Source organism: Mandrillus leucophaeus, unplaced genomic scaffold (genome assembly GCF_000951045.1).
Source record: "Mandrillus leucophaeus isolate KB7577 unplaced genomic scaffold, Mleu.le_1.0 Scaffold432, whole genome shotgun sequence".
In the NCBI taxonomy this organism is placed as follows: Eukaryota; Metazoa; Chordata; class Mammalia; order Primates; family Cercopithecidae; genus Mandrillus; species Mandrillus leucophaeus.
Genome location: NW_012104610.1, coordinates 1223341 through 1250121, shown reverse-complemented (window position 1 = coordinate 1250121; position 26781 = coordinate 1223341). Strand labels below are relative to the sequence as shown.

The 26781-nt window shown below is 41.2% G+C and overlaps 1 protein-coding gene across 3 annotated transcripts in view; it reads left to right on the top strand.

Annotated features, from left to right (window-relative positions):
- The window catches only part of RNF121 (ring finger protein 121), a 73327-nt gene that overhangs the window by 12433 nt on the left and 34113 nt on the right, over nucleotides 1–26781 (top strand). For 2 of the 3 annotated variants that reach the window (XM_011993703.1, XM_011993702.1), the window contains exon 2: nucleotides 17790–17931. In XM_011993703.1, the coding sequence (XP_011849093.1) occupies nucleotides 17790–17931 (142 nt within the window). Of the gene's footprint in view, nucleotides 1–14298; nucleotides 14337–17789; nucleotides 17932–26781 lie in introns of all 3 variants that reach the window. The other variant, XM_011993701.1, reaches the window with a different exon arrangement.

Sequence of the window (26781 nt, the reverse complement as noted above, 5' to 3'; positions counted from 1 at the left end):
AGGCGGGCGGATTACTTGAGACCAGAAGTTTGAGACTAGCCTGGCCAACATGTTGAAACCCTGTTTCTATTAAAAATACAAAAAAATTAGCTGGGCATGGTAGCAGGCACTGGTAATCCCTGCTACTCAGGAGGCTGAGGCAGGAGAATCACTTGAACCTGGGAGGCGGAGGTTGCAGTGAGCCAAAATCGTGCCACTGCACTCCAGCAAGACTCTGTCTGAAAAAAAAGAAAAAAAAAATATATATATATATATATATATGTACACACACACAGAAAAATATATCACAGTTCTGGAGGCTGGGAAGTCTAAAGTCAAAGTTCTAGCAGATTTGATGTCTGGCAAGGGCTCTGTGCTTCAAAGGGGGCTCCTTGTTGCTATGTCCTCACATGGCAGAAGGGACACATAGCCTCCCTAAAGCCACTTTTGTAAGGGCACTAATCCCATTCATGAGGTCTCCACCTTCACGACCTAATCACCTCCTAAAGGTTCCCTCCACCTCTGAATACTATTGCATTGGAGATTAGATTTCAACATATGAATTTTGGGGAACACAAACTTTCAAACCATAGCAGGGATAGCAGAGATGATGGAGAAAAGTGGATAAATTTAGAATATGTTTTGAAATAGAGCCTACAGGACTTGCTGGTGGATTGGATATGTAATGTAAGGGAAAGAAAATAATCAAGCTTGACTTTTATATTTTTTGGAATTTTTTGCTTTGACTTAAATAAATGGCATCACCATGGTACCATTTAATGTTAATTAGGTACCATTTAGTGTTAATTAGGACGTTTGGACATTGTTCTGGTACTCTGAAGATCTGGCTTTTTATCTTAGCTCTGCTATGCAGCTGTTATCTGTGACATGTCAATAGATAATGCTGTCAGCTTTAAAATAATAATGAAGTCATTTGTTCTGCCAGCCTCGTGTGTGTGTTGGGAGAATCCTGTTCACTTGTTTATTGATTGGTCACACACTGCGAATTTACCAAGGTACTGCGTTAGATGTGAAAGATAACAAAGACACAGGCCTTGCTCTCAGGCTTTCATGATGTAGTACAAAAGTTAGTAAACAGATGTAATAATTGCTATAATACGAAGAAGCAGAGATTTCAGGGAGCACCAGAAATGGCAGGCAAGGGATCAGAAAAGGTATCCCTAGAAGTGATACCATAGCTGAGTGTGAAAGTGACTAGAAATTAACCAGCTAAAGAAAGAATAGAAGAGCCCTCTAGGCAGGAGGAGCAGCATGTGCAAGGTGGGAGGTGAGAAAGGGAATGGCACCTTCAGGGAACTGTATGCAGTTTAGTATTACTGGAACCTCAGAGTAGAGGGTGGGGAGTAATGATAAAGTAGGGAGACTGGAAAGGGAGGCAGATGTGATGACACATAAGGCCTTATATGCTGTGCTGAGGAGTTTGGATTTTTTATCTGTAGCTGATGATTAGCTATAGAAGAGCTTTAAGAATTTAGGTTGGCCAGGCGCAGTAGCTCATGTCTGTAATCCTAGCACTTTGGGAGGCTGAGGTGGCAGGATCACTTGAGGTCAGGAGTTCCAGACCAGCTTGGGCAACATGATGAAACCCCGTCTCTACTAAAAATACAAAAAATTAGCCAGACATAGTTCTGTGCACCTGTAATCCCAGCCACCTGGGAGACTGAGGCAGGAGAATGACTTGAAGCTGGGAGGTGGAGGTTGCAGTGAGCCGAGATTGTGCCAGTGCACTCCTGCCTGGTCAAAAGAGCGAGACTCTGTCTCAAAAAAAAGGAACTTAGGTGAATGACATGGATCAGATGTGCATTATAGAAAGATCATTCTTGGGGCAGAAATGGAGGAGGGATTAAGGGACAGGAAAAATTTGCCTTAATCCCGGCAAGTAGGGCTTCCAGATTTATCTAATTCTAAAATGCACATAATTTCTGATGTATTATATATACTGCAGAAGAGCATATGTTAAGTCCCAAAGGAGCTGGGAGCAGAGGAAGGTAAAACTGGAAAGACAGCTAGGGGTCAGGTCATGGCCTTGTGTGGTCCTGAGAGCTCACTCTCAGTGCTCCTGTGGAGGGCATTGTGTAGTCTACTAAGGAGTTCTTACTTTCACAGACAGCATTAGGACACCAGAAGATTTGAACTTGGGTGACACAGTGACTCATGAAGTACATGAGGTTGAAGAACCTGGATTAAGTTTGTAGATTGAGTAATAGGAAGGAAGGAAAAGATAGTAGATATATTTCTTATCCCACTGACCTAGGCCTTCTAATACTACCAGCCGTGAACTTTGGTTTTCCCTTCTCCCTAAAGCTTCCTTCAGTCCTAGCTGTATGCTATGTTAAGTTTGGAAAGTATTTACTGCTGGCTATTAAAGATCAAGTAGGATTATGTTAGTATTTCTCTTATAAGGAAGAGTCACTTTTTTTTTTTTTTTTTTTTACAGGGTCTCGTTCTGTCACCCAGGCTGGAGTTCAGTGGTGTGATCATGGCTCACTGTAGTCTGAACCTCCTGGGCTCAAGTGATCCTCCTGCCTCAGCCTCCTGAGTAGCTGGGACTACAGGTGTGTGCCACTACACCTGGCTAATTTTTAAATTTTTTGTAGAGATGGAGTCTTGCTATGTTACCCAGGCAGATCTCCCAACTCCTGGCCTCAAGTGATCCTCCTGCCTCGGCCTCCCAAAGTGTTGAGATTACAGGCATGAGCCACCATGCCTGGCCAAGATTCACTTTTATTTATTTATTTTTAAGATTTTTAATTTTTTTCACATGGCCACTGTGTCAAAAGGAGTCACTTTTAAACTTAGCAGCCATTGGCTGTTTCAGATGGCTTTCCCAGTTCCTTTGGATTCTTCTGCAATATCATCCCTACTGTTTGTTCAAGAGAGAGTTACTCAGTGTCTGAGTATTTTCCAAGCATTTGCTTTGTGTCTAGTACTAAGTGTGAAGGGGATGCTGAACAAGTAAGCCATTTACCTTGTTTCCAAAGCAGTTAATATTATTTAACATGTCTGTCATTTACTGAACACATACCGTATACCAGATTACGAGCTAGTTCTCTGAAATACAAAGAATGAGACTCAAAAGATCCTTGAACGATTTCAGATCCACTAGGATGGCTAAATGGGAAAAACTGTTTGCAAATCATATATTAATAAGATATTTGTCTATAGAACATATAAAGAGCTTTTACAACTCATCAATAAAAAAAAAAACCTAGTAAAAAATGGGCAAAAGGCCAGGTCCAGTGACTTAAACCTGTAATTCCAGCACTTTGGGAGGCTGTGGAGGGTGGATCGCTTGAACCCGGGAGTTCAAGACCAGCTTGGGCAACACAGGGAGACCCCGTCTCCCCTGAAAATAAAATATAGCCAGACATGGTGGCTCGTTTCTATAGTCCCTGCTACTTGGGAGGCTGAGGTGGCAGTATCACTTGAGCCCAGAAGGTCGAGGCTGCAGTGAGCTATGTTTGTGCCACTGCACTCCAGCCTGGGAGTAAGACTCTGTCTTTAAAAAAAAAGAAAGAAAGAAAAATTCACACAGAAACTTATACACAAGAGTTTATAGGAACGTTACTCACAATAGCCCCAGAGTAGAAACAACCTAAATGTCCATCAACTGATGAAAGGATAAATAAAATTGTCTGGCTATACAATGGAATAGTATTTAGTAAGAAAAGGAGTGAACTCCTGATAACTGCTATAACATGGGTGATGGGTGATCCTTGAAAACTTTTTTTTTTTTTTTGAGACGGAGTCTTCCTCTGTTGCCCAGGTTGGAGTGCAGTGGCGCGATCTCGGCTCACTGCAAGTTCTGCCTCCCAGGTTCACGCCATTCTCCTGCCTCAGCCTCCCGAGTAGCTGGGACTACAGGCGCCTGTCACCACGCCTGGCTAATTATTTGTATTTTTAGTAGAGACGGGGTTTCACCGTGTTAGCCAGGATGGTCCCGATCTCCTGACCTCATGATCTGCCCGCCTTAGCCTCCCAAAGTGTTGGGATTACAAGCGTGAGCCACCGTGCCTGGCCGAAAACATTTTGATAAGTGAAGGAAGACAGTCACAAAAGATCACACACTCAATAAATGAATTTATTTATTTTTGAGATAAGGTCTTGCCGTGTTGTCCAGGCTGGTCTGTAACTCCTGACTCACACGATTTTCCCCCTCACCCTCCACAGAGTAGCTGGGTTTACAGGCATATGCTATCACACTCAGCTGCTGAATGAATTCATTTGTATGAAAGGTCCAAAAAAGGCAAATATATAGCAGTATAAAAGAAATTAATGGTTACCAGGGTTTGGGGGTGGGAATGAGGAGTTAGTAAATGAGCATGAGGTTTTTTTTTGTTGCTCTGTGTTTTTTTGTTTGTTTGTTTTGTGATGGAAATGATTTAAAATAAGATGGTTGCATCTTATTTTATTTTATCTATCATTATGTTTTTGGAGAGAGTCTCCCTCTGTTACCCAGGCTAGAGTGCAGTGGTGCCGTCTCAGCTCACTGCAGCCTCTGCCTCCTGGGTACAAGTAGTTCTCCTGCTTCAGCCTCCTGAGTAGCTCGGATTACATTACAGGTGCTCGCCACCACGTCTGGCTCTTTTTTTTTTTTTTTTGAGACAGTCTCGCTCTGTCACCTAGGCTGGAGTGCAATTGTGTGATCTCAGCTTGCTGCAACCTCCGCTTCCCGGGTTCAAGCGATTCTCCTGCCTCAGCCTCCCTAATAGCAGGGATTACAGGCATGCGCCACCACACCTGGCTAACTTTTGTATTTTTAGTAGAGACAGGGTTTCACCATGTTGCCCAGAGTGGTCTCAACCTCCTGACCTCAGGTGACCTGCCTGCCTGGCCTCCCAAAGTGTTAGGATTACAGATGTGAGCCACCGTGCCTGGCTGGTTGCATCTTATTTTAAATATACTAACAGTAATTTAATTTCCCACTTAAAATGGATGATATGGCTAAGCATGGTGGCTCACACCTGTAATCCAATCACTTTGGGAGTCTGGTGCCGGAGGATCACTTGAACCCAGAAGTTTTAGACCAGCCTGGGCAAACATATTGAGACCCCATCTCTACAGAAAATGGAAAAATTACCTTGGCATGGTGGCATGTGCCTATAGTCCTAGCTACTCAGGAGGCTGAGGCAGGAGGATCCCTTGAGCCCAGGAGGTTGAGACTGCAGTGAGCTATGATCAAGCCACTGTGCTACAACCTGAGTGACAAAGTAAAAGTAAGACCTGTCTCAAAAAAAAAAAAAAAAAAATATGGCAGTGAAAGAGTGAAGGTGAGGGGAGAATTCTAGAGAGAAAAGACGGCAGCAGCCAAAGAAAGCACTGAGGGATGAAAGAGATAGATGGTTTAGTGTGGCTGGAATATAAGCCATTTGGTGGAGAGTGGTGAAATAAGATAGCTGGGTGGGCCATATTATGAAGTCCCTTGTGTGTCTTACTGAGGAGTTGAACTTTAACCCCAAGGCAATAGAAAGTCATTAAAGTTTCTCAAAGTAGTAGGATGATGCAGTCAGGTGTGTGTCTAATAAAGATCACTGTGTCTGCTCCTGTGTCATGAATCTGTGCTGGCAAGGTTAGAGTCGAGGAGATCATTTTGGAGGCCACTGCAATTGTTAGAGAAAGAGCAAGAGATAAAGTCTGAACTAAGGCACTATGGCAATGAAAAACTCAAGGGAGATTTTATAGATGTTTAGATATGATCAGCACATGAACCGTCCAGGCTGTAAAGGCCTGAGGAGTTTATAGGATAGTTCTGTTCTGAAGGATTCTGGAGGAAATGACACCTGGATTGGATCTTTAGAGATGGGTAAAATGTTTGGGTATATGGAAAACTGCAGTGCATATAGGAAAGAGAGAGAGAGGAGGACCAGGTAAGGAGGAAGCCAGACTGAAAAATAGGAATTTGATGGGATAGCAATTGAAGAACCAAAGAAGCAAACTTAGGTGCTCCCAAATTTGAAAAGTTTAATTTAAAAAGCTTTTTGGCCAGGTGCAGTGGCTCACGCCTGTAATGCCAGCACTTTGAGAGGCTGAGGTGGTTGGATCACTTGAGGTCAGAAGTTTGAGACCAGTCTTGTCAACATGGTGAAACCCTATCTTTACTAAAAATACAAAAATTAGCCTGGTGTGGTGGTGTGCACCTGTAGCCCCAGCTACTTGGGAGGCTGAGGCACGAGAACCACTTGAACCTGGAAGGTGGAGGTTGGAGTGACCCGAGATTGCGCCGCTGTACCCCAGCCTGGGCAACAGAGTGAAACTGTCTCAAAAAACAAAAACAAAAACTTACCAACTCAACTACCCTGGAGGATGTGCTTTCTGATGATGGTAGGAGGGGTGGGAGTGAAGGGCAGGCAACATCTGCTGTTACAGCCAACATCTACTTTCACTCTACTGCCCAAAGTGTGCCACCCTTGTCAGGCTAAGCATATCCAGTGTCTGCATGATCTCCAGCTGATTTATGACTTTGGTGGCCTGAAAGATGAGGTTTCCACTTCAGCTTACTAGCCTTGAATTCTTGGCAAAGCTAAGGAGTTGGGGAAGAATGTGAATGAGAGGAGAATGGGGAGCTACAAATGTGGTAGCCTGTGAACCTTTGGACTTCACTTGTTATCTTAATCACACAGAAGACCACAGTATCTGAACCCCACCAGATAGAGACAGTCAGCCTGGTTGTGCTGAACCTACCAGGTTCATGAGCTAGCTAATCTTTTTCTCTGGGGCTTACACAGCATTTTGTGTATATATCAAAGGTTATCCTTATCATATTATATTATGTTTAATAGTCTGTCTCTCCCTACTTCTTGGACTGTGAATACATCAAGGGCAAAGGTTGGGCTTATTCCTCTCTAATGTTTTGTGAAAGAATGAAGTCTCAGCTGGGCATGGTGGTTCACGCCTGTAATCCTAGCACTTTGGGAGGCTGGGGTGAGCGGGTCACTTGAGCCCAGGAGTTCAAGAGCAGCCTGGACAACATGTGGAGACCCCGTATCTGCAAAAAATTTAAGAATTAGTTAAGAATTAGCTGGGTGTTGTGGTGCATGCCTATAGTCCCAGCTACTCAGGAAACTGAGGCGGGAGGATTGCTTGTGCCTGGAAAGTCGACACTGCAGTGATCTATGATCGCACTACTGCACTCCAGCTTGGGTGACAGAGTGAGATCCTGTCTCAAAAAAACAAAAACAGGCCAGGCATGGTGGCTAATGCTTGTAATCCCAACACTTTGGGAGGCCCAGGCAGGCAGATCACTTGAGGTCAGGAGTTCAAGACCAGCCTGGCCAACATGGTGAAAACCCCATCTCTACTAAAACTACAAAAATTAGCTGAGTGTGGTGGTGCGTGTCTATAATCCCAGCTACTTGGGAGGCTAAGGGAGGAGAATCGCTTGAACCCAGGAGACCAAGATCGTGCCACTGCACTCTAGCCTGGGCGACAGAGTAAGACTTCATCTTAAAACATACATACACGGCCGGGCGCGGTGGCTCACATCTGTAATCCCAGCACTTTGGGAGGCCGAGGTGGGTGGATCACGAGGTCAGGAGTTCAAGACCAGCCTGGCCAAGATGGTGAAACCCCATCTCTACTGAAAAAAAATACAAAAAATTATCCGGGCGTGGTGGCACGCACCTGTAATCCCAACTATTCTGAAGGATGAGGCAGAGAATTGCTTAAACCTGGGAGGGAGAGGTTGCAGTGAGCCAAGATTGCATCAGTGCACTCCATCCTGGGTGCAGAGCAAGACTCCGTCTCAAAAACAAAACACAGCAACACATACGCACACACAAAACACAGACAAAAAAACCCAAAAACCACAAAAAAAGAATTCTCTTTTGTGTAGTTGATCAGTCTTCAATATAGAAGGATCAGCTGAGTTGTGTGAAATGCTAGGTTGCTTAGCCAAAGAGGTAGAGGATTGGGTTTCAGAGTTTAGGGTCCTTTACAGTTAGCAGATGCTTGAAGCCAGGGTGGGAGGTCATCCTCTGAGTGATGGACATTTTTGGTGTATGCATATGGTAGTCGCTTGGTAGATTTTTATTGATATAGCTGGGCATGGTGGCTCACGCCTGTAATCCCAGCACTTTGGGAGGCCGAGGTTGGTGGATCACTTATGTCAGGAGTTTGAGACTGGCCTGGCCAACAGGTTGAAACCCTGTCTCTACTAAAAATACAAAAATTAGCCAGTCGTGATAGCTTGCACCTGTAATCCCAGCTACTGGGGAGGCTGAGGCAGGAGAATCGCTTGAACTCGGGAGGTGGAGGTTGCAGTGAGCAGAGATTGTGCCATTGCACAAGAGCAAAACTCCGTCTCAAAAAAAAAAAAAAAAAATGCAGTAATGAAAGTCATCTAAGCCAACTCTCTCATTTTATAAATGAGGAAACTGAGGTGTAGAGAGGGGTACCCTATCCATTGACATACAGCAAGTAAAGACCTGTGCCAGATTAGGATGTACATTGTTTTTTTCTTCACTGAGAAGGGTAGTTTGTTGCCCTGAACCAATTTTTTGGGGTGAAAAGTGGGAGTGAGATACAACCCAGGCCCCTGCAGACGGTAGTCCTCTGTAGTCCCAGCTGCATCGGAGGCTGGGGTGGGAGAATTGCTTGAGCCCAGGGATCTGAGGCTCTAATGTACAATGATCATGCCTGTGAATAGCCACTTTACTCCAGGCTGGGCACCATAGTAAGACCCTGTCTCTTTAAAAAAAAAACAAACAAAAAAAAAACATGGATAAAGGCTATGAATAGACTTTTTCTCCAAAGAAGATACACAAATGGCCAAAGAGCACATGAAAATAAGTTCAACATTATTTAGCTATCAGGGAAATGGAAAATCAAAACCACATTGAGATACCATTTCATACTCCCTGGATGCTTTAATCAGAAAGATTATAAGTACTGGGAAGGATATGGAGAAATTGGAACCCTCACACACTGCTGGTAGGACTATAAAATGGTACAGCTGCTGTGGAAAACAGTTTGCTAGTTGCTTAAAAGGTTAAGCAGAGACTTACCATATAATCCAGCAATTCTACTTCTAGGTATACACTCAAGAGAAATGCAAACATATAGTCACACAAAAATTTAAAGATGGATGTTCATAGTAGCATTATTTATAATAGCAAAAAAGTAGAAACGATGCCAACATTCATCAGCTGATGAATGGATAAATAATGTGATGTTTATACAATGGAATATTCTGTGGCAATACAAAGGAATGAACTACAGTACATGCTACAAAGTGGATGAACCTTGAAAGAATTATGCAAAGTGAAAAGAAGCCAGTCACAAAACACCATATATTTATGATCTCATTTATATGAATTGTCTAGAATAGGCAAATCTATAGATAGAGACAGAAAGTAAATTAGTGGTTGCCTTGGGCTGCAGGGAGAAGGGAGTGACTGCTAACTGGCTCATGATTTTATTTTGAGGTGACAAAAATGTTCTCAACTTAGATAGTGGTGATAGTGGCACAACTTTGTGAATATACTAAAAATCTCTGAATAGTACACTTAATTTTAAAAAATTTTAAATTGACAATTTATATATTTGTGTAAGTTTGTGGAATACAGAGTGATGTTATAATTTATAAATACATGGCCAGGCTCGGTGGCTCACATCTGTAATCCCAGCACTTTGGGAAGCTGAGGCGGGCAGATCACTTGAGGTCAGAAGTTTAAGACCAGCCTGGCCAACATGGTGAAACCCTGTCTCTACTAAAAGTACAAAAATTAGCTGGGTGTGGTGGCATATACCTGTAATCCCAGCTACTCAGGAGGCTGAGGCGAGAGAATCACTTGAGCCTGGAAGGCAGAGGTTGCAGTGAGCTGAGATTGCGCCGCTGCACTCTAGCTGGGTCAATAGAGCGAAACTCTTGTCTCGAAAAAAAAAAAAAAAAAAATTATAAATACAATGTGGAATAATTAAATCAAGCTAGTAACATATCGATCATCTCAAATACTTAACATTTTTTGTGGTGACTACACTTAAAAATTCACTCTCAGCAATTTTGAAATATACAATATTCTGTTATGAACAGTATTACCCATGCTGTACAATAGAACTCAAAGAAAAAAAAATTCCTCTTGTCTGAGATTTTGTACAGAATAGTACATTTTATTTATTTTTTTAGAGATAGGGTCTTGCGCTGTCACCCAGACTGGAGTGCATTGCTGTGATCAGGGCTCACTGCAGCCTCAAACTCCTGGGCTTAAGCAATCCTCCTGCCTTAGCCTCCCAAGTAGCTGGGACTACAGGCACATGCCACGACGCCTGGCTAATTTATTTATTTATTTTTTGTGAAGATGGGTTCTCGCTATGTTGCCCGGGCTGGTCTCAAATTCCTGGCCTCAAGAGATCCTCTGCCTCAGACTCCCAAAGTGCTGGGATTACAGGCATGAGCCACCATGCCCAACCTCAGAGTAGCACACTTTAAATGGATGAATTTTATGGTATGTGAGTTAGATCTCTGTAAAGTTGTTAAATAAAGAGTCAAGTGTACAGATGCATATGGCTGTAGATGCAATTTTTGAATGTGAGTGCTGGGATGTAGTAGCAGTGCTTCTCAAACTTTAATGTACATATGAATTACTTCAGTATTTTATTAAAATTCAGATTCTGACTCAGGAGGTCTGAGATGGAGTCTGCGATTTTCTGTTTCTTAACAAGCTCTCAGGGTACTCTTGGTGCTAGGCTGTAGACCACACTTAGCAAGGCAGTAGGAGATGTTTCTTCAATAAATGTGGTCTGTCTAAAGAGCCTTCTAGAGACCAGAAGGATTTGGCCAGAGTTTTGCAGTAAGGCAGAATGTGGTTTGGTTAAAGAAAGGGCCTTAAGGAACAAAATGAGCAGCCTGCCTACAGATGCAGAGATCATAGAGTTTATGATATTTTGGGGGGACAGGAGACCTGTTTGTGGGCATACATTGGTGAATCGCTGAGTCTTTTGCACCTAAAAAAAATGTAGCAGTCAACTTCTCATCATTTTCCATCTTTGCAAAATTTTCTCTTGCTCTCTGCCTAGCATTTATTTTTGGTTTAACGTCTTTCAAATCTGGGCATGACTGGGGACCTTGTGAGATCCTAGTTGGGAGCGATTGGCTAGCATTAAGAAGCTGTAGGTCTTAGGAGTTAGATAAGGGCTCATGGATCAGTAAGTACCCTTACCTTGAGAGCCTTACCTAATTAGCCACCTGAGCTTTGGACAAGGTGCGTTCAGACTGGGTTAGTGCTTGGCCCCAAATGAATAAACTCCTTAATGAGAGAGCAAGTAAAGATGTCTTTCCAGATGGTACAGGTTAATTATAGCCATAGTTTATACCTTCCCTTATTTTTTTTACTTGAGCCAGAAGACTGGTTTGGATGTAACTTAAATAACCTTTTTTGGTCAGGAGGCAAATATTAAAGCCAGATCATGTCTTACTCTTAACATTTATAGTACTCCATGAAGTGCTAATGATCCTCTAAGCCTCAAGTCTAGTCTCAGCCTTAGTGCTTGCCCTTCTGAGCTGCCTTCCCTGAGGCTCTGACAGCATTGCTGTCCTCTGCTTCACCAACATTCAATTATCTCTATCCTCTTCTAGTAGTTTTAAAATATGTCCACTTTCCCAGGAGGAAAGGCAGTGAAATCACTTGATCACCTTAAATATACTTTATTCACAGCTCTATAATGAAGTCAGAAGTCTTATTTCTCTATTTTCTAGATGGAGAAACTAAGCCATAGATAGTAGCATGCTTGGTCCATTATGTCAAAGAGAGGCACCTTCATGCCTGGCCCAGTATTCCAGATTTTCCTAGTTTCCCCCTCATTGGATTTGCTTCCTTGAACAGGTAGTTGCTTTGTTTTGTTACATAGTTTTTAACATGATTTCCCTAGTGTCAGATGAATACTCCTTTCCCAGATGCTTGTTAGTTATTTTTCAAGTGTTTGTTTACTCTATACAATTTAAGCATCTGCAGGTGAAGTGCTGGTTTGTCAGCATACTTGCTTCCCTTAATAAAGAGAATTTTCTTCAATTCCACAAGTACTCATTGAGTGCTTAATATGTGCTCAGCTCTGTGCTATTCTCCTTGAAAGACATAAATCAGTATAAAGTGTGTTTTGGCTCTGAGGGAACTAATAGGTTCATGGGATGGAAGCAAATAAACATATACAGGGCCAGGACGAGGGTGAGGGAAACAAGGTGCTGGGGTATAAACTTTAGAGAGCCATTCACTCTTAAGGTCATGCAAGTGCAGGATGGGTACCTGAGAGTCTGTGCTTCCTTCAATTTTGAGCCCCAGGTCTCTTGCTTGCCCTATCCTGGTGCTAGAGACAAGCAGTTAGACCACTTAGAAAGGATGTCTAAGACAACATGAGACTGAATGACTAACATAGAACAGTACTTCTCAAATTTAATGTACATATTGATCACCTGGAGTTCTTATTAAAAGGCAGATTGTGATTCAGTGGGTCTGGAGTGGTACCTGAGATGTTATGTTTCTATCAAGTACCCAGATGATACTGGTACTGCCAGTCCATGGGCCACACTTTGAGTAAAAAAGAGAAATATCCATGCTGGAGAAAGGCAGAGGACCAAATTCCCTAGGCTAGGGAATCAGGAAAGTTGCAATTGGAGCTGGGTTCTTAAAGGATAACTAGGATGTGGATAACCAACAACAACAACAACAATGAAAAATAGGGAAGGGCATTATAAGCAGTGGGAAGGGTATGCAAAGGCCCAGAGACAGAAATGGGTCCCACATGTCTTGGGACAATGAATAGACAGGCTTGGTAAGATGCAGGTCCAAATTGGAGAAGAAGAAGAAAAGAATTTTGACATGTAGCTTGAAACCTGTGCGTGGATTGTTATCTAGAAGTGTGATTCATAATTGCCTGCTCAGGTACCTCCTATGTGTCCTCTCATAGTATCTGACCTCTATTCTTCTGGGAGATGAAGACCTGAGTCAGGGCACCTGAATAAATTCTGTGAGGCAGTGTAGATAGGAAAAGGAAGGAGGGATGTTGACTTCATTACCCAGATTGGTTAGGCAAAGTCCTGGTAAGTTTATTTTTTGACTTAGCTGGGAGATGTAGAAGCTGGAAAGCCTGCCTTCAATAGTGATGGGCATTTCCAGTACACATACATAAAGGATGCCTGGTAAATATGTGCTTATTTGACTCAGTAGTAGAATGGAGTTCTACCTGTGTTATTATTTGAAATGTTCAACTTACGGTACTTTCCTGAAGTTATCAGAACAGTGGGTAAGAGGACCTTGAACATCTTAAGTACTAAAGGAATGGTTGTTGATTGATTTGAGTATTTCTAAGGCCTTGTCTCTCTTCTGTAGACCAGATCAAAGAACATTTTCAGCTCAATTCAGTATAAGAAGGCATTGAGTGACTTATGTACTGAGTACTTGGGTATGCTTGTGTATGACTGCAAGGAGGTAGAAGACTTGAGCCCTAAACTCAAAGAATATAGTATTACTCTAGAGCAGTGGTTTTCAATTAGGGGGATGCTATGGTGATGTACAGGACACCTTCCTCAACAGAGAATGAACCACCCCAAAATATCAGTAGTGCCACGGTTGAAAAACAAACTCTGAAAAGATAAGACTACCAAATAGAACCAGAACTTTGAGGTTGGATGGCTAGTGATATTATTAGTTGATAGCAGCAGGGCAAGAACTAAGTTCAGTTTGCCTGGGTCCAGTGTAGCCTAGTGGCTACCATAGGGCCATTTAGAGTCATAGGGTGTTATATTTAACTCTGTCTCCCACTAATCCTGATTGATACTTTTTGCTGTAGCTGCACTCAATTGCTTGTGTACTATGCAATTTTATTCCTTCCTGTCTATGTTAGTCCTTTTGCCTAGAACATATTTCTCTTATTTCTTCTGGATAATCCACATCTCCTCCATAAAGCCTTCCCTAGTCTAAAACACCCCAGTTTGGGTTAAAAGATTAAAAGGCAAGGCACCTCTTTATTCTATAGCTAGTCTTTATTATGTAATAGATAAGTTTTCTGTTTATGTCTCTCTTTCTCACTAGGCTGTGAGCATCTTTGGAGTTAAGGATCCTTGTCTTCTTCTGCCCTTATTGCCTAGCACAGACGTGCAACACATTCAGTCATAGACTTGAGCCAAACTAGGTGGTTAAAGAAGGGAGAGATCAGTGTGAAATAGAATGGTTGGTAAGGCTTCATAGAGATACTAAGACTTGAAGCTTCTCTAATTCCTTGAAGATACTGATAAATGTGTGAGCACCTTATATTGGCAGGCACAGTTTTAAGACAGTAACGGATTTTTCTGGTGGTGTCTTTCTACAGGTTGATATGTCAGATCTCTCTCCAGAGGAGCAATGGAGGTAAGTGTGGCGGTTCGGGCCTTGCAGTCTAGGAAGTGCAGGTTAACCCAGCTAATTGAGTGATATGTCTACCCATTTTGCTTTTCTGTCAGTAGGAGGCAGTGGCTCATGACCTGTAGGACTGGACTTTTGGGATCTCTCTAAGTACCTGGGTTGTTCTCTTAGTCTTGAATGTGTAAGTAGATGATTGGACCAAATCATCTATCTGGGTTTCAGTACCATTTCTACAATTTACTAGCTATGTGATTTTTGAGCAAGTTACTTTACTTCTCACAACCTTACTTTGCCCCATTTGTAAAATGAGGATCATAACAATATCTGTACCTCATAGAGTTGTGAGGATTAATATATGTGAAATTCTTAGAAGAGTGCCTGGCATGTGGTAAGCTTCCAGTAAGTGTTAACTGCTTCGAAGATGATTATCATTAACATCATCATCATTATCCATGATACAGGATGGGGAGCTCTGGTTAAGAAAATGGGAGATGTATCTTCTGTTCTCAACTCTGCAACTAACTTGTTTTGTAAATAGAATGAGTCAACATATATCTTATAATGATTTCTCATCAGTAGAAGGGTTTCAGAGTGCCTGCCCCGTGAACTTCACAAGGTGACTAACAGTGAGGTGGTATCAACCGTAGAATGTAGTAGAAAAAACCTATTGATTTTATTTAGATTTAACATAGAATGGCAAAAATACCTGTTCACATGACAAACCCAGTGTGATTTTAGGTGATTTTAAGCTCAGTATGCACCAGTTGTGTACCTCAGCTACCAAAATATTCTGAATAATTTAGAAGATGTTTGTAGAAATATACTATCTGCTGTAAGAGAGGTGGCAGTGCCACTGTGGTCTGCTCTGCTGAGGTCAAAAATATTTTGTTCTAAGCATGGCATATTATTAAAAAGATCTTTAACTGGATCATGTGTAGAAGACAACCCGGATTAATAGTCTTCATATCATGTGATAGGAATAGTGATTAAAAGATCTAGAACTGTTAGCCTCAAAGGGCACAGGAAAATAGTGGTAGGATAAGGATAGTTTTGTTTTGTTTAAATAACATCATGATAAATCTTTGAAGGGGTAGCATTGGGAAAGAAGAGCCCATATGCCCTTTGTTGTTATGGAGTATGGGATTAGGTCTAATGGACTGAAGCTATAAGAAGATAGATTTTTTTTGTCTCATTGTCAGAAATGTCTTTAATACTCAAGGTATATTGAGAGGTAATGAGCTTTCTGTCCCTAAAGCATTGGCATTTTATTCATTTATAAGCAAATATTAGTACCTGCCCAGGTGTGGTAGCTCCCACCTGTAATCCCAGCACTTTGGGAGGCCAAGGTAGAAGGATCCCTTGAACCCAGCAGTTCGAGGCTGCAGTTCGTCCAGCCTGGATGACAGAGCGAGACTCTCTCAAAAAAAAGAATATATATATATGTACCTACAATGTGCCAGACACTGCTGGTTCTAAAATAGATTACCTTAAAAGGCATGTGTTCCCAGCCAGTGGAAGTATTCAAGCAAAGATTGCAAAAATGATTTTTGCATTGGGTGGGAACTTGAACTGGATGACTTCTCTGGTCTTTTCTAGATCATTCTTTGACTTCATTTTGTGCATATCCTTTCACGTATATGTTGTCTGAGAACAAGAAACTTATCTCTTGCTATCTTTATAACTCCTCATAGCCCTTAGGTGTTTTTAAGTGTACTCTAACCTCTTAGCCTACTCTCACAGCAACTCTTGAGGCAGGCAGAAAAAATATGGACTCCTTTTGACAGATGAAGAAATTGTGATGTACAGATATGAGGTTAATTGGCCATGGCCATATAGGTGGGTGTGAATCTAAGTTTCCAACTCCGAATCCTATTATCTTTCTGTCAGATTCTCCCACCCAGGGTAAAGTTTTATATCAGATGAACCCTTAGGTGCTGAGGCTTACCGATTGACCTTTTTTTTCCCACTCTGCCCACCAAGTTTTCCCCCCTTACATTTTGTTACGAAAAACTTTAAATACGTAGAAGAGTTGAAAGACTTGTACAGTGAACACCTTTATACTTAACTACCTGGGTTCTACACTTAACTTTTTGTTATATTTGCTTTATTGTTTATCTATAATTCATCCTTCCAGGTTATTTTTGCTGTTAATGTTTCACTGCCCATGGAACTTCCATGAAGATACCATTTATGTTGTCATTTTCCTCCCTCCTAAATATCCTGGTGTAATGGGAATTGTATAAAAGCTTATGACTCAAGTTACATTTGTATTTGATTTTATTATTTATTTAAAATTTCCCACACTATCTGATGTATTTGATTTTCTCTCTAATTCTTCTCTTCTATTTCTTTTTTTTTTTTTTTTGAGACGGAGTCTCATTCTGTCGCCTAGGGTGGAGTGCAGTGTTGCAATCTCGGCTGACTGCAACCTCCACCTCCCAGGTTCAAGCGATTCTCTTGCCTCAGCCTCCTGAGTAGCTGGGATCACAGGCATGCACCACCACACCCGGCTAATTTTTGTATTTTTGGTAGAGACAGGGTTTTGCCATGTTGGCCAGGATCATCACGAACTCCTGACCTCAAGTGATCCTCCGGCCTCAGCCTCTCAAAGTGCTGGGATTACAGGTGTGAGCCACCGCACCCGGCCTCTAATTCCTTCCTCATCCCTCTCCTTTGGATGACTGTGACCCAGAGTGGTAGTAGTGACTGTTCTTAGAGCAAGTTTTTAGCCAGTGTTGGCCGAGGGAATCACTTGCTGCCAGTCTTTAAGACCAGAGAATGCCAGCTTTAGATTAATAAAATGTTTCCAGCTGTACTCTCCAATTACTAAACTTCCTTGAACCTTTGAGGAGGCTGTTTACCTGTGGATACTGATGGTAAAGTCACTGTTGGATTAGTATAAAGGTGAAGCAGTCCAGATTTTTTAGGCTTTAACTAGTCTTAAGGATTTCTGACCCTGGCAGAGAGGATAGAATGAATAAAGCAAGACTTTAATCCTGGAATCAGCATACCTTTGCAGTGTTACTCCTTTACTGCTGTCATAAATATCAGTGACTGAGAGTATGAGACTTTATGGCTATAACCTCTTTGGGTTACTTTCTTGTTCCAGCGTCAGGTTGAAATAGGCTTGAAATAGGCAATGATGCGGGTTTCTCCTGGGACCTCCTTCATGTCACGGGAAAGATGTCAGCTGTTTCTGCCATGGGGGCAGGCAGCAGACCACTTAGCTCTAATTCCAATATCTAGGCTTGGTTGCTGGGGTCCGTAGAGCCTGTATTTTATCTCCACATGCCTGTCTGTTAGGGTGTGTGTCCTAGCCCCTAATTTGTGTGGTACCCTGTGGCTATGAAGCAGGGAATGTGTTCTGAGCTTTGTACTGGTGGGATATCCCTGGAAAGCACTGTCCCTTTATCACTACAGCATCCCTGACTTGATTCACCCCATGTGTTTGGCTTTCAGGGTCGAGCATGCACGCATGCATGCCAAGCACCGTGGCCACGAAGCTATGCATGCTGAAATGGTCCTCATCCTCATCGCTACCTTGGTGGTGGCCCAGCTGCTCCTGGTGCAGTGGAAACAGAGGCACCCACGCTCCTACAATGTAAGCCACTTTCCTTCTTCTTTGTCAGTCATCAAGAGACCCTTCCTAAGTATTCTAGGGCCCAGCCTAACCCAGGCCACATGGAGGCAGAGAAAGACAATAACAATGAACTTTATGTATGAATGATGAATAGTGTATTGGAGAGTGTGTGTGTCTAAGGGTCAGGTGATTCAGAGGGTGAAAAGGATAGAACATAAGACTACGTTCATAGGCAGAAAAGACAGGTCTTCCCTTCGAAACATTGTGGGACAGATTCATGAAGGAGATAATCATCAGAAACTATTCAATTGGAGAGAGCAAAGATCACTTGACTGGGAAAACTAAGCCTCTCATGAATCTTACAGGATCTAGATTACACTAATCTAAATTTTTTTTAAAAAGGGCCCGGTGTGATGGCTCATGTTTGTAATCCTAGTACTTTGGGAGACTGAGGTGAGCAGATGGCTTCAGCTCAGGAGTTCAATACTAGCCTGGGCAACATGCCAAAACCCTGTATCTACAAAAAATACAGAAATTAGCCGAGCGTGGTGGCCTGCGCCTGTAGTCTCAGCTACTGGGGAAGCTGAGAGGTGGGAAGATTCCTTGAGCCTGGGAGGTCAAGGCTGCAGTGAGTTGTGATCGTGCCATTGCACTTCAGCCTGGGAGACAGAGCAAGACCTTGTCTCAAAAAAAAAAAAAGAGAAAAAGAAAAAACAGTAATGGATGAAATGGGGGTGGGGGGAATGACATACAGAAAACAAAATAGCAAAATGACAGAAGTTAATTCTTCCTTATCAGTAATCACTTTAAATATAAATGGATTAAATTCTTCCATTAGAAGACAGAGATTGGCAGATTGGTTTTAAAAATCCCCTCATTTATCGATATGCTGTCTATAGTAAATTCACTTTAGGTGGAAAGACACAAGCCAGGAGTGGTGGCACACACCTGTAATCTCACCTATTGGGGAGGCTGAGGTGGGAGAATTGCTTGAGCCAGGGGGTGCAGTAAACTCATAAATGAGTGAAAGCCCCCTTGGCATTTCTGGGCTTATATGTAGAAATATTTTAAATTATATAATTTTGGCTAATCTGCAAATATTTTTTACAACCTATTCTGAAGAAAGTGAGTATGCATATATGCACTGCAGTAATTTTCAATAAGAACTTTTTCCTTAAGTGTGGGATCCTTTCTTTAAACATTATCTTAAGGAAAAACTCAATCTGGAAAACAGTTAAGAGGCTGCTCTGCTTGATATGAGGTTTGGGTAACCCTAACACCCTTGCTTCCCCCTCTGAAATCTCTAGGACTCATCATAGCACTGTTAGAAAACCACTGATGTGTTATTCACTAGTTAATTCTTAACAGGAAACGTGTCTGTGACTTAATGAGGCCTGTTGTACTGGGAATGTGCAGTTTTCTCATTACTGCCACATCCTGTAAACATAATGCTAAATTTTATTGGTGAGAGGATATTCTAACATGATAGCACATCTTACACTGAGAAACTTAAACTCATATCTTTAGAAAATAAGAAAAGAAATCTACCTAGGAGTGGAATTACTAAGTCATGTGGTAACTCTGTGTTTAATGTTTTGAGGAACTGCCGAACTGTTTTCCACAGAAGCTGTATAATTTTCCATTCTAACCTAAAGTGGATTGGGTTTTTCATTCCTCCACATTCTCATCAAGACTTCTTTCACTCCTTTTTTTTAAAAAAATGTTATTTATTATAGCTACTTTAGTGGATGTGGATGTCATTATGGTGTTGATTTGTATTTCCCTAATGACTAATGATGTTGGGCATCTTTTCATGTGCTTATTGGTCATTTGTATATTTTCCTTAGAGAAATGTTCGTTTAAGTCTTTGCCCAATTTTTGGTTGAATTTTTTGTCTTTTTGTTGGGTTGTTAGAGTATTTTATATAATCTGGATAATAGACCATTATCAGATATATGATTTTCAAATATTTCCTCACATTTTATCGGTTGTCTTGTCACTTTACTGGTAGTGTCCTTTGATGCATAAACAGTTTTAAATTTTGATGAAGTCCAGTATATCTATTTTTTTCTTTTATTACTTGTGCTTTTAGTGTCATATCTGAGAATCCATTGCCAAATCCAAGGTCGTAGAGATTTACCCCTATGTTTTCTTTGAAGAGTTTTATAGTCTTGGCCAGGTGCGGTGGCTCACGCCTGTAATTCCAGCACTTTGGGATGCCGAGGTGGGCGGATCACAAGGTCAGGAGTTTGAGACCAGCCTGGCCAACATGGTGAAACCCCGTCTCTAATGAAAATACAAAAATAGCTGGGCATGGTGGCACATGCCTCTAATCCCAGCTACTCGGAAGGCTGAGGCTTGAACCAGGGAGTCAGAGGTTGCAGTGAGCCAAGATCACACTACTGCACTCCAGCCTGATGACAGAGCAAGACTCTTTCACCTCCCGGACTGCAAAAAAAAAAAAAAAAGAGTTTTATAGTCTTAGCTCTTACGTTTGGATTTTTGGTCCATTTTGAGTTTTTGTAAATGGTGTGAGATAAGGATCTAAGTTCGTTCTTTTGCATATGGATAGCCAGTTGTCCCAGCATCATTTATTGAAGAGATTTCTTTTTCCATTGGATGGTCATGGCACTCTTGTCAAAAATCAACTGATAAAGATTATGTTGGTTTATTTTTGTACTCTCAGTTTTATTCCGTTGATCTATATGTCTGTTCTTTTGCAGGTACCACATTGTTATGATTACTGTAGCATTGTAGTAAGTTCTGAAATTGGAAAGTATGTTCCTCAACTTTGTTCTTCTTTTTCAAGATTATTTCAGCTATTCTGAGTCCCTTGCAATTCCTTATTAATTTTAATATCAACGTTTCCATTTTACAAACAAAAGCAGTTGGAATTTTGATAAGGATTGGATTGATTTCTCTAGATTGTTTGGGGAAATGTTTCCATCTTAACAATATTAATCTTCCAGTACATGAACACAGAGTATCTTTTCATTTATTTGGGTCTTTAATCTCTTTCATCAATGTTTTGTAATTTTCAGTGTACAAGTCTTGCACCTCCTTTGTTAAACTTAGATTCCTAAGTATTTTATTCTTTTTGATGCCATTGTTAATGGAATTTTTAAAAATTTCCTTTTCGAATTATTCATTGCTAATATATAGAACTTCAACTGATCGTTTTCTGTTAATCTTTCAACTTTGCTGAATTTATTAGCTCTAATAGTTTTTAAAGTATTTTTTAAGGATTTTTTATATGTAAAATTGGTCATCTGAAAGTAGAGAGAGTTTCACTTCTTCCTTTCCAGTTGGATACTTTGTTTTTTCCTGAGACAAGGTCTTATTCTGATTGCCCATCCTGGAATGCAGTAGTGCAGTTTGGTGATTTTGGCTCACTGCAGCCTCGACTTCCTCAGGCTCAGGTGATCCTCCCACCTCAGCTTTCCAAGTAACTGGGGCTACAGGTGCGTGCCACACCACCAGGCTAATTTTTTGTATTTTTGGTGGAGAGAGGGTTTCGCCAGGTTGCCCAGGCTGGTCTCGCTCTCCTGAACTCAAGCAATCCATCTGCCTTGGCCTCCCAAAGTGTTGGGATTACAGGCGTGAGCCACCGTGCCTGGTCTTCCTATTATAAGCTGCGTTTTAGTAGGAGTTAGCAACCTCCTGTCAGGAATGTTGTGGAGGGGATGTTTGTGATTTTTTATGGAATGGTTGACTGGACATCTTGAAGTCCTCCCAGTTAGCTCTGAAATCTGTATCAAATTGAATTACCCATAAGAGGTGAAGGCCTGTCTTCCTGTTAGAGGATGAAGCAGACCTGCCTAGAGACAGGATGAGGTTTTCATTCTGCAAAAGTTATGTATATTTGTTATAAAAAATTTGAATAATATAACAGTATGTGACATAGAAATCAAAAGTGTCCAGAGGGAACCACTGTTAATCAATTTGTTATAGATAGAAAAAATCTGCAAGTGTATGTTTACAAATTTTTAGATGTTTATGACATCCATTAGGTTCTGCAGCATTTTCCACCTAATACTCTCGCAAATATCTATCCATATTGGTGTGCATATCATCCTCTTAAACTAATGACTGCATAGTAATTTTGGTTTTTTTTTTGAGACAGGGTCTCTGTTGCCCAGGCTGGAGTACAGTGGTGTGATCTTGGCTCACTGCAATGTCTGCCTCCTGGGCTCAAGGGATCCTCCTACTTCAGCCTTTTAAGTAGTTGGAACTACAGGTGTGAGCCACCACACCCAGCTCATTTTTGTATTTTTTGTAGAGACGGGTTTTACTATGTTGCCTAGGCTGGTCAGGAGCTCCTGGGCTCAAGTGATCCACCCCCTCGGCCTCCCAAAGTGCTGGGATTACAGGAGTGAGCCACTACGCCCGGCCTGCATAGTATTTTGGAAAATAGATCTAAAATAAAATTTAACTTACCTTTATCGATTGACTTGGTAATTAACAGTTTATCACAGTTACAAGCAACAATTTAGTAAGCTTCTCATACATAAATTACCTGCATACCTGTGCAAGCAATTTTATAGAATACACTCCTAGAAATGAAATTGCCTGGTCAAAAAATGTATGTGTTTTAATTATTAATGGAACTTGCCAAACTGCCCTCCAAAAAAGTTATAGCTGTTATAGTTTACAGTCCATCAACACAGATTTAACAGAGCTGTTACCCAATGTTAAAGAAGGTGTAGAGAGTAGTATTTTTAATCTTTGTCAGTGTGATAAAGTGAAAATATCTGATTTATTAAGTATTTCTCTAAGAATTAGTGAGGTTGAGCATGTTTTCATGCTTAGTGGTTATTTGGTTTCTTTCAATTATTTGTTCATATCATTGACTATATTTGATACTTCCTTTTTTTTTTTTTTTCTTTTTTTGAGATAGAGTTTCCCTCTTGTTGTCCAGGCTGGAGTGCAATGGTGCAATCTCAGCTCACCGCAACCTCCACCTCCCAGGTTCAAGCAATTCTCCTGCCTCAGCATCCCGAGTAGCTAGGATTACAGGCATGGGCCACCATGCCCAGCTAATTTTGTATTTTTAGTAGATACGGGGTTTCTCCATGTTGGTCAGGCTGGTCTCAAACTCCTGACCTCAGGTGATCCGCCCACCTTGGCCTCCCAAAGTGCTGGGATTACAAGCATGAGCCACCGCGCCTGGCCTGATATTTCCATTTTTATCAAAGTAATACATACCATAGTTCTAAAAGTCAGATAGTTCTACAAGACTTCAGAAGCAAAACACATCGGTCCCCTGTCCAACTCTGTCAGTGTCTGATTCTTCTGTGACAACTACTTTTATTAATAACTTTTTTAGTTCATTTCTGCTACTTTTTTTGTTTGTTTTTAAGATACAGGATCTCAGCCTTTCACCTAGGCTGGAGGGCAGTGGCTCCATCATAGCTCAGTGCGGCCTCAAACACCTGGGCTCAGGCAGTCCTCCTGCCTCAGCCTCCCAAGTAGCTAGGACTACAGGTACACATCACCATGCTTGACTAATATATATATTTTTACATTTTTTGTAGAGTTAGGTCCTGCTGTATTGCCCAGGCAGGTCTTGAATTCCTGGCCTCAAGTGATCCTCTTGCCTTAGCTTCCCAAAGTGTGGGGATTATAGCATGAGCCACCACAGTTGGCCTTGTGTTTTTTAAATAGCATGTTTTTACTGATGTATAAATTTCTACTTTATTATATTTAAATATAATATTTGTGTTTTTTAAATAACATGTTTATACTGATGTATAATTTTCTACTTTTAAATATTATATATTGACTTCCTACTTTGGAAGGTAATAATTATATGTTTTTTGTTGTTGTTGTTTTTTTTTTTTTTTTTTTTTTTTTTGGACACAAAGTCTCGCTGTGTCACCCAGGTTGGAGTGCAATGGCATGGTCTCGGCTCCCTGCAGTCTCTGCCTTCTGGGTTCAAGCGATTCTTCTGCCTCAGCCTCCTGAGTAGCTGGGACTACAGGCTCGTGCCACCACACCCAGCTACTTTTTGCATTTTTAGTAAAGACAGGATTTCACCATGTTGGGCAGGATGGTCTTGATCTCCTGACCTTGTGATCTGCCCACCTCGGCCTCGCAAAGTGCTGGGATTACAGGCATGAGCCACCGCGCCTGGCGGTAATAATTATCTTATACTGCTATACCTATACCCCTCACATACTGCAAACATTTCCTCCTCCCAATTTTTAAATAAATATTAATTGTTTACATTATTAAGTACTATATGTAAGCATTATTCATAAGCTGTATTATTCACAGCTTGAGCCATGTGGTATATTTGGTACATTTTCTTTCCGTTGCTCAGGTTTCTTTTGGAATGTTTCTTACTGATTTGTAAGAGCTCTTTATATGTCAGGAATAAGCCTTTTGACATATTTGCTACGGATATCTTTCCTCAGTTGGTCATTTGATTTTATTTGTAGAATTGGTAGAGAAATTTTTATAGACTAGATTTATGAATGATCTTTTTTTTTTTTTTTTTTTTTTTTTTTTTTAAAAGACGAAGTCCTTTTCTGTTGCCCAGGCTGGAGTGCAGTGGCGTGCTGTCCGCTTACTGCAGTCTCCGCCTCTCGGGTTCGAGCAATTCTCCTGCCTCAGCCTCCCAAGTAGCTGGGATTACAGGCTCCTGTCACCATGCCCAGCTAACTCTTTGTATTTTAGTAGAGAAAGGGTTTCACCATGTTGGCCAGGCTGATCTCGAACTCTGGACTTCAAGTGATCCACCCAAGTGATCCACCTGCCTCGGCCTTGCAAAGTGCTGGGATTACAGGTGTGAGCCACTGCCCCTGGCCCAATTTATGAATGATCTTGTTGGCTAAGTACTCTATCTTTTGCTATTCTGTTTGGATGGCCCATCTTGCTATTCCTGATTTTCGATCTTGGTTCTTACAAAGTTCTTCTGCCTGCCTAGGCATATTTTAGGTACTAACCATAGCCACTAATTTTACAATTCTTGTGGACCTCTCATTCTCAAATCTGCAGTAGGTTAAAGGTCAGTTCTAGGGAGGAGAAGCAGAGCATAAGTATAGTTGGGACATTACCACCTATGTAATTATGTAGACATAATTAATAACACTAGCTAGTATTTATTGTGTACTGTCTATTTATTTGTTCAGTCAGTAGATATTCGTTGATCCTTTCTATTCCCATGCTGGGGCTGTGCTCAGTTAAATTGTTTCTTTTGTGGAGAAACCACTTTGAAAAACAGTTTCAAACTGTTTTTAAATTAAACTCCCTATGATCTGGGAGTTTAATTCCTAGATATATGCCAGGAGATTTTGGTACACTCTCCTAGGATTTTTCTTTTTTCTTTCTTTTTTTTTTTTTGAGTCAGACTCTTGCTCTGTTGCCCAGGCTGGAGTGCAGTGGCACGATCTCAGCTCACTGCAACCTCTACCTACTGGGTTCAAGCGATTCTCCTCCCTCAGTCTCCCAAGTAGCTGGGATTACAGGCGCCCGCCACCATGCCCAGCTACTTTTTGTATTTTTTAGTAGAAACAGGGTTTCACCGTGTTGATCAGGCTGGTCTCGAACTCCTGACCTCAGGTGATCCACCTGCCTCGGCCTCCCAAAGTGCTGGGATTACAGATGTGAGCCACCGTGCCCGGCCCCTCTTGCGATTTTTCATAGCAACACTATTTGCAGTAGCAAAAACTTGAAAATGACAGTACGTAAAGGTGAATGGGTAAGTTGTGATATATTCACATAATGAAATATAACATAAAATAATACTTATGACATACTTATAAAAACAAAATATAAATAACTATAGCTACAAATAATGGTAAGGATGAAGCTTAGTGGTATAATATTGAGTACAAAAGATAAGCCTTAGAAGACCACTTGTAAGTTGACACTTTTTATAGAAAGGTAAAAATAATGGAAACTTAAGTGGTATGTTTTCTTTTTTTTGGCTAAGTTTGTGTTATGCATAAATGGTATGTTTTAAAATTATGTATATGTGTGATAAAACCATATTTTACTTTATTTTGAGACAGGGTCTTTCTCTGTCACCCAGTCTGGAGTGTGGCGGCATGGTCACAGCTCACTGCAGCCTCAACCTCCTGGGCTCTGTTGATCCTCCCACCTTAGCCTCCCAAGTAATTGGGACCACAGTTGTGCACCACCCATGCCTGACTAATTAAAAAAATTTTTTTTCTAGAGATGGGGGTCTTCCTGTGTTGACAAGACTGGTCTCCAACTCCTGGCCTCAAGCAATCCTCCCACCTTGACCTCTCAAAGTATTGGGATTACTGGCATGAGCCACCGTGCCAAGACAAAACCGTATTTTACAAAAGCAAGGGAATACAATCAAGATTCCAGATAATGGTAACCTTGTATAGAAGAGAGATTGCAGGATAGGATAGAGAAGAGCACATAGCTAGATATAAGTAATTTTAGATGTTTTACATCTTAGGTTCATTTGTGGGTTCAGTATTTATCATGTTATTAAATAATTCATGTAAAAAGTAAAGAAATTATGTCATGTGGTACAGGATAGATGAACCTTGAAGACATACTAAGTGAAATAAGCCAGTCACAAAGAGACCAATATGATTCCACTTATATGAGATATCTAAAGTAGTCAAATTCATAGAAACAAAGTAGAATGATGGCTAGGGGGTGGGGGGAATTAGGGGCTATAGAGTTTCCATTTTGCAAGACGAAAAAGTTCTGGAGATCTGTTACAGAATAGTAACAGACAGTAATACATACCACTATTGAACTGTATACTCAAAGATGGATAAAATGGAAAATTTGGTTTTTGAAACCACAAAAGTAATTTTGGTTGACACAGTGGCTTACACCTCTAATCCCAGCACTTTGGGAGACTAAGGTAGAAGGATCACTTGA